General features: G+C 55.5%; 1 protein-coding gene across 1 annotated transcript in view; it reads right to left on the bottom strand.

Moving 5' to 3' along the window:
• Positions 1-8,710, bottom strand: part of LOC104274196 (metabotropic glutamate receptor 4-like) — a 16,759-nt gene that overhangs the window by 2,878 nt on the left and 5,171 nt on the right. The window contains 5 exon segments of the mRNA XM_009869745.1: positions 1-22; positions 5,614-6,549; positions 7,065-7,201; positions 8,051-8,162; positions 8,165-8,253. Coding sequence (XP_009868047.1) covers positions 1-22; positions 5,614-6,549; positions 7,065-7,201; positions 8,051-8,162; positions 8,165-8,253 — 1,296 coding nt within the window.

Below are 8,710 nucleotides of genomic sequence, written 5' to 3'. Positions count from 1 at the left end.
GCGGCGTGTGCTGGATGTACATCTGCAAGACACAAGGGCACGAGCTGAGACCCACCACAGCTCTGTAGGATCCAGAAAGGGCCAGCTGGGAAAGGAGGAGAGGAAAGAGGGGAACATGGAAATGCTGGGGTTAAATAAATGAGGAGGGGGGAGGGAGGTTTGGAGATGCTGGCGGTGCTGGATCACTCAACTCCTTGCACAGGCTGAGGTGCACCCAGAGAGGCTTCAGCTCACTTTTGCTGTTTCCCACCTTCAAGCACAGGAGGCTGTGCCGGTGCCCTGACCCGCATCTCGAGGTCAAACCCTCCCAGCACCCATGCATGCTCCTGCAGCCACCTGCCAGCATCCCAACTCAGAAACATCACCAGAGATGGAGCACCCACGCCCTCTTCACCCTCCCTCTCTCCTCCCCAGCGCTCGCAGCACACTCTGCCACCCACAGGGTGGGAGCTCCAATGCTGCGGCAATGGACATAGCGAGGACATCCTTTCCCAGTCCCAGCCAGGGGCAGCCCCAGCTCCTTCAGGAGGCAATTCCCATTCCCCAGCTGGCTCCCTGGGCCGTTGTCATGTAAGTCACATATTACACACCAACGTTGCCTTTCTGCAGTCAAAACTAATTTCACGCTCACTGTCCAGGACTAACAGTGACAGATGTTTTGCAAAATGAAAGCCCATTAATCTGACTGTAGAATAATCCATTTTTCTATGGAAAGCGTTTGGGCAGGCTCCTCACAAGCCGGGGGCATCCAAAGCAGGCGGCGACGGGAGGCAAAGAGCCCCCTTCTCTCCGCCCATCCCCACCTCTCATCCCCGAGCAACACGGGAGGCCGGGTGGGCAAACCCCTCCGTCAGCATCCCTGCTCCAGCAGCATCCCTGCGCCTGGCACAAGGCTCCTCCTCGCCAGCATCCTCTCCTCCACCACGTAGCTCACGTGCTGGGTCTCTTTGGGCTGAAGATGGAGAGGGCTCTGAGTTTTCAGGTGCTTTTGCGTGCACCTTTTTTCTCCTTTTCCAGTGGTGCTCAGACACTGGGGCTGTTTTTCAGGTTGCTAACGAGGTTTTAGAACACTTAAGGCAGTTTCTGAACTTCATCCTGCAGCTCTGAGGGTACTCAAGGGTTTCTTCTGCATTTGTTTCACACGTGGGATTTAGTGCCCTGCAAGGAGGTAGGACCTGGAGGAGCCAGGGGAAGCCTCGAGGCTGCAGCATCAGCAAGGGCAGGGAGTCCCCACCTCCCCAGCTGCACACACTTAACCTGGGGGGTCATTTTCTGGAGTCAATAGAGCAAAAAAGGGGATTGAGGACAGAAGCTGAGCACAGAGGCTTTCTAGGAATGAGAGCTGGTGGCAGGCAACAGCTCCTGGCTGGGGCTGTCATCCCAGCCCAGGACCTGTGGGTGCCAGGTGTGACACCACGCAAAGGAACATTTCACTCTCTTCTCCTGCTTCAGAAACAGGCTTAGAGCCCTCAAAGCATTTCAGCTCAACCCGAGAGAAAAAAAAAAGCAACAAAGCTTGTTCTGAGCCAACTGAAAAATTTCATTCGTCCCCAGAATAAAACCTCTTCCTGTCACACGCGCTGGTTTGTTTGTTCCGTCTCCCTATATGCACACAGAGTCAGCCTAGGCAGTTTTTGGAAATAAAAATGTCATTTCATCAAGGAAAGTCAAAACACACCCCTTTGCCAGAATATCTGCTCTTTTTTTTTTTTCATTCTTTTTTTCCCCCCGCACTGAAACTCTCCAGACATTACCGCAGGTGTTTTGGACTTGCCAGGAACGAGGGCAGCAATGAGACCCCAACTCCAGCCACCCCAAGCCCCGTCCCGGGGACTGGCAAAACTCTGCTTTGCACCAGAGTGACACCCCTTGGCACACACCTGAGGCTCCAGAGCCCTTCCCGCCTCCCCCCGCCTGTCCTTTTGGTCCTCAGCAGATGCCTTTCGGAGGAGCCTCACTTCACAATCTGGCAATTTCCATATTTCCTGCCTCCCACTCATGCCTCGGGACTCGGAGGCGTTTCGGCAAGGAGAGCAGCTGAGCTGGATCTCAGACAAGACGTCTCTGCGCACTCTTACCCCTACACACCCGGGTCAGGGCTCCATCCCCCAGCACCCTCCACCAAGACCCTGGCTGGCACCAGGCTCCCCTTATCCCACCCCCTTCCTGCAGCACTTTTGGGGTCTCACGTAGCCACCACAGCTACTTTCACCCCAACGATGCCTTTGCCAGAAGCAGCCCTGCTTTCTGCAGCCTGTGCTCACCTCGACAGCTTTGCACCGTGCCGCAGCGAGCCCCTCTTCAGCTCGGAGAGAAATATTTTTAGCCTGGAGTCTAAACACAGCCATGAAGCACAGCACAGTTAACCTTTTGCCACATCAAAAAAATGACCATTTCTCACGGTTTTGGTTCCTACTCTCTTAATTGGTTTCCAACCCAGGAGCCCACTTTGCTCCTCCGTTAACGGCACTCGAGCTTCCTCCAGAGCCCTTTGAGGTGTGCGCTGCAGTTATCAAAGAAGTTACAGCTCCCGGCTCAGCAGCATCCGCTGCTTCATGGGCAGGATCAAAGAACACAGCCTCCCTCTGACACAGGACGATGATGGGGCTGCGTTGGAGGGACTGTAGCAACCTTACATGACCCACCACAAGTCCCCAAGGCCAGCGCTGGGCTCAGGCTTTGTCCCAGGGCTGGATGAGCCGATCCTGCCCCAGAGGAGCCGCCCAGGCTCGAGGCATTTCTTGTGTTTGTCCCAAAGCAAACCTCTGCCGCTCATTAGCACACCCCCACCCTCTAAACCCATGCCTGGCCCAGCTACAAGAGATTTTGCACCACCATGAGTGCCGGGGGAGGGAAAACCCACTCAACACTGCTAAACAAACCACTGGACAGTCCTTCTTATTCCTTCTTCTCTCACTCTTTTCCCTCGCTGAAAGCAAATGTGATAAACAGAGAGCCAGACAATGACACCACTGTTCAGCTGCCGCCTTATCAGCACAGGAAATTGTCTCTTTCTTTAGATCCTCTGTTATTGCTATTTCTGTAATCCGCTGGGATCGGCAGGGATAAGAGGTTCTTTTGAGAAAAGGCTTGGGGGACTTGTTATAATAATATGCCACCTCCATGCAAAGTTGTAGGCACGAGGCAAAGCAAAATAAAATAAAAATGGAGGGATTTTTTCATCCAGCTCCTCCGGCCCATGAGGCAGCCTCGGTGGCAGGCTCAGACTGGGCAGAGGTGCCCGGTGGCGTTTGGAGGCGTGGGTCTGCCCCACGGCATCCTCGGGGACTCAAGCGGAACTCCAGCTGTGCTCTGTGGAGAGAACAACAGCCCGATCGATGCTCCTGGCTTCTCTTTTCCCAGGTGTGATGACCTTTTGCAGAGCCCTACAGGGCCTCAATCCTGGCAGCAACAGGGCGAAGGCGAGGGGATCGCTCCCTGCGGTGGCCTGGGGACGTCCTGGTGAGCATCACCACGAGGAGATGCCGACGCCAACACCCCCAGTTTCAATCCCAAGGACATGCTCAGAGCTAGATCCTCTGTGCAGGCTGCATAACGACACCTTTTTGACCTTTCTCTTCCCAAGACTGCAAACCAGCAGCTGAAGCATCAAGGCAGCACCGAGCACCCGATTCCTCAGCTGCCCCCTCGAGCGGATCCACCATCCTTCAGCCACAGCCTGGAGACACGCGGAGCTCACGTCCCCCGGCTGAGCACCAAGCTGAACCACCAGGAATCCCTCCCTGAACCACCACGAACCCTCCCTGAACCACCACGAACCCCTCCCTGGGACGGCTCAGCAGACGCTGTGGCAGCAGCAGGCTTTGAGGGAAGAGAGCTATGTCCAAGGGGAGTTGGGAACATCACTTTTTCCGCCTCTAATCAGCTTGTTAGCAGCCTAATAACAGAGAAGCCCTGCACATTACAAGCCCCTGAAGTGAGGCACAGCCTATTGTCGAATTGCTGCTTGACAGCCAGCTTTCGGCAGCCCTAAATTATCCCATGACAAGCTGCAGTGAAGAGGTGAGCAACCTTGCGCATAATCTACAATCATTATCATTTCCATCTTTATTACCCACAGTATGCCGAGCACATTAAGGAGGCTTTAAGGGAGCTTTTGTTTTGCAATAATTTCTTAAAAAACCTGCTTTCTTGTTAGTATCTCCCCTGCCATCTCATCAAAATGGAAATGCTGCAAAAGGCTCCATTTATTTCCTTTAATTCTCCTTCGCACTTCCAGCCAGTGAGATCTCACTTGGTAGAGAGTTTTTGGGGGAGCCAAGGTTAAAGGCGCTTGCGCACACCCGGCCTCCGCGAGCTCCGGGGTTTGATGCTTTGAGCAGCTCCACAGGATGCATCTGAAACTCTGGTGTCCACAGCAGAAGATCTCTTAGTAAAGCACGACTGGCTGCTTTGCAATGGCTGTTCCCAAAAGCCGTGGTGTCAGCAGCCCAGCATCACAGGGGGGGAGATTATCCTCATCGTGATGGGTCCAGAGAGGGAATCCGGGTGGTGGGTCACCCCAGGGATTTCCAGGGAATAGCAACACAGGTTTATTTGTCACAGGCAGCTCCAGGCTGGCAGGCGTGAGCCGTTTGCATTTAACATAAAGGCAATTCTTGTTTTGGCTGGCAGGCAAAGGGGATTTGGGTCTGATTCATGAGAAATTTTTTTTCTTCTTTGTCCTCGTTCCTTCTCACTTGAACACCAAGCGTCATCCAGGCTGGCCTCAGTCCCGTGGGTACCAGCGCTGGGACCACCCTCCAGGAGCCGAGGACGAGGAGGAGGACAGACAGACAGGTTGTTTCACAGCACAAACCCACTTCTGGGATTATCTGGCCTCGCCTTTTCACGTTCGGAGTCGCAGGGGATGAGTGCTCCCCGGACCCCTTGTGAGATGGAGCCACTCAGCTGCCCCCGCAGCTCCGTGCCTCCCTGCCCGCCGCAGCCCAGCCCTGCAATTAATCGTAGGTGCCGTGTTGCCAAACACAGGGGTGTTAATTAAAATCACAGTAAAGCGGTAATTGAGTGAGAAGCCACAAGCTGCTGAGCAGTCTGGCAAGGGAGGGGGTGTGCCAAGGGGTCGCTCTGCTCCCTCTGCTTTGCCCTCTCTGGGATTTTGGAGGGCAGCTCCAATATTTCCAGCCTCCATCACTGACTCAGCATCGGGAAAAGAAGCTGTGTCAGAAAAGCAGCTGGGCAGTGTTCGGTTCTTTTTCCAGGCAAAAACATGATACCAGGGAGCTGCATCTGCCCTGGGGACTCATCTGTCCCCAGCTCACACAGCAGCAGCTTGTGCTGCCCATGGCCACCCTGTCCAGAGAGGGACAATGGGGCCAACAGGACACGAGAATCCAGAGATGAAACAGGAAAATTAGGAAAGGAAGAATGAGGGAAACCAGAACAAAATGGGAAAAGGAAAATGTAGTTGGAGGGAGTAGGCTCTGCTCCCTGAAAGAACAAGAAGTTTGTGAAACAACTCTTCCCATCATGACTCCCAAGGTGGCAGGACCAGAGAGAAGCACCTCTCCATGCTTAGGACATGTCAGCTTCTCTTAACCCCATCCTTGCAGCCCACAGGGCCACCACCAGACCTCTCCCTGCCTCCCTTACCTTTTCTGCCGACTGCGACGTCCCAAAAAATATAGGGATGAAGGCTAACCACACAATGCAAGTAGTGTACATGGTGAACCCGATGGGTTTGGCTTCGTTAAAGGTCTCCGGGACCCCGCGGGTCTTTATAGCATACACAGTGCAGGTGACCATGAGAAGCATGCTGTACCCAAGCAAACAGATGAGGGAGAGGTCCGAAATGTCACATTTGAGGATGCCCCGGGCAAAGTGGGGGTTTGTAGTCCGCTGGTCCTCGTAGTCAATGACAGAGTGGGACGGGTCCACGATGAACCAGATGCAGACGCCCACGAGCTGCAGCGAGATGAGGCTGAAGGTGATGACCAGCTGGGAAGCGGGGCTGATGAACCGGGGGGCACTCACCGACTTCTTGCCCTGCTCGAAGATGCGGTAGATGCGGTTGGTCTTGGTGAGCAGGGCGGCGTAGCTGATGCTCATGCCGAGCCCGAGGAAGATGCGCCGCAAGGAGCACGTGCTCAAGTCAGGCTCGGCGATCATGAGGAATGTGGTGGCGTAGCAGAGGAAGATGCCCGTCAGCAGGACGTAGCTCAGCTCCCGCCCCGACGCCTTGACGATGGGCGTATCGTTGTAGCGCACGAAGGTGACCACCACGAAGAGGGTGGCGATGATGCCCACGATGGCGATGAAGACAGGCACCACAGCCCAGGGCGAGCTCCATTCCAGCTTGATGATGGGGATGGGGGTGCAGCTGGTGTGGTTCTCGTTGGGCCGCTCGTTGAAGTGGCACCGCTTGCAGTGGAACTCGTCCAGCTGGTATTGGTATCCGTCGCAGCGTTCGCAGTGCCAGCAGCAGGGAATGCCCTTCACCAGCTTCTTCCTCTCTCCTGGTTTGCAGGGCAAGCTGCAGATGGAGCTGGGGAGTTGGCTCCCACCCCCTGGCCACAGCATGCTCTCCACCTGCGGGGCAAAATGGCACCAGGCCCAGTGATGCTCGAGCTGGGCATCTGCCAAGCCCCGCTGGGGCACAGGGGGATGCCCTGACTCTGCTTGCGGCCCCTCATCCCATCCCACAAAGGACCCTAGCCCTGGCCAGCACGGGGACACGAGGGCAGTGAACATCTCCGTTGGCCTTTTGGGAAGATTCAACACCAGAAATCCAAAACAAAGTTCCTCCCTCTGCTCTGTTCTGGCTTTTCCTTTCCTTATCAGAGCTGCAAAGCTGGATGTCCATGGGATGCGGCCACCCACGCTGGTGGTGGGTCACCATGGCTGAACCACGCTGCGTACTCAGGGGACACCCTCCCCTCTGATCCCCTTCCCAAGTCTGGCTGGCCTAACTTTGCACCCATGGGCTCCCTGGCTCCCAGATGGGTTTCCTACACCCTGTGTGGCCTCAATGGATGCTGGAGAAACCTGCAGGACCTTGCTCTTGCATGGCCACGCTGTGAGCACCAGCCAGCCCCCAGCCTTACCTTTAGGTGGAGGTGGTCGGTCCATTGCCCGATGACTTTGTACTCCGGGGTGGAGTTCCTGATCTGGTACTGGTAGATGTCATAACGCCCCGGCGCGTCTCCATTCTCGTTGAACGTCACGGGAGTCCCAGCAATGCCTGCAAGAGAGGGAGGGCTCAGCACCCAGCACCACGGCGTGCCCTGGGTGACGGCGTTGAAGGGGGGCTCTCGAGTTTGTTGCTTCCTCCTCGATGTGGGGTTTTATTGCTGCTGGGAGTGTCGCGAGCTGCCAGGGTGATGCACAGGGTGGAGGAAGCAACTGGAGAAGAGAAAACCAACCCCAGACCCAAGCAGGTGCAGGGACCTTGTGGTATCGACCCCCACACTGAGCAATGCCAGGCACCGAGAGCTGTGACACCAGCCAGTTTATTGCTTCTGTTAAGAAAGGGCGGGGGAAAGCAGCTTTAAAGTTAAATCAAGTGAACTGTGCAGATAAACACTAATGAAAGGAAGGAAGAGAAAAATCAAGCAAGAGGGAAAAACAAATAAAAGAGACACCGCAGAGGAGATCACAGAGTGGAGATAAATAGAAGTAATAAGGAGGACAAGACAAAAAATGTTTATTAAGGAGATAGAGCAGAGGAAAAGATGCATTTCCAGAGATCTGAAGACAGACAAGGACACCGCAGCGTGATTCAGGGGGACCTCTGCCAGTCACGAGGCAAGGAGGTGGCGGCAGGGAGGAGGTGAGGAGCGAAGCCAGGCGGGGCAGCTGGGTGACTCTCCAAAAGCTCCCAGGAGATGTGGGAGCTCAGACCTCCTCATCCACTGACCTGCTGCAAAACCACCCCGTCCGTGCCCCCAGCATTTACAGCGCGGCGGTGCCAAATGGTAAATTTGGCAATAAATTGTGGGTGCTGCTGTGCGACCCACAGTTGGGGGACAACCTGAGACACCCAGCCCCGTGGGATGGCCATTCCTCCCCACCACCCCGGGGACGGACAGACCTGAGAAGTTGACGTTGCGGATGTACTTGAGCAGCTCCACACCGTCCACCGGGTCCATCCTGGGGCACAGCCCCACCTTGCCGGGGCACAGGTTCTTGTGCATGTTGTGCAGATTTTTTGCCCCATGGCGTAGACAGCGTCGATGACAAACTGAACCTTGCCCTCCTGTTCGTACGACGAGTCCTGGCCGATCCGCTCTCGGTCTGCGGACGCACGTAAAGCAGAGCTGCCATCTCCCATCCTCAGCCCGGTGGGCTGACCTGCATCTCGCCAGGACCTCCCACCCGCTCGATCTCTATCAGCAGCATAAAGGATCGACCCAGGCAGTATCCATCCCTGGCTGCACGTCCTCCATGTCATTCTCCTGTCATCCTTCTTCCCTCGTCACGCCCTGCCACCCTCCCACCCTGCTGACCCTTTGCAGGCCTTTGCAGCCTCCCCAGCCATCCTGGTTTGCAGGATCCTGCAAGGATCTGGTAATTACCGGTGACAGCTGCCTGCCTCTCCTGTCATAACCGCCCTTAATGGGACTAGAAACATGTTAATCATTTAGCAAAAGACACCGATTAATGTAGCGTGCTGTTAATTACAGCTAAGAAAGCGTCTCCCATGGGGCGCTGCGGTGACGGAGAGCCATGGCCTCTACACCTCCCTCACCGC

This window comes from Apaloderma vittatum, unplaced genomic scaffold, assembly GCF_000703405.1.
Source record: "Apaloderma vittatum isolate BGI_N311 unplaced genomic scaffold, ASM70340v1 scaffold24535, whole genome shotgun sequence".
In the NCBI taxonomy this organism is placed as follows: Eukaryota; Metazoa; Chordata; class Aves; order Trogoniformes; family Trogonidae; genus Apaloderma; species Apaloderma vittatum.
Note: the sequence above shows the minus strand (reverse complement) of the source record. Positions and strands in the feature narration are given on the sequence as shown.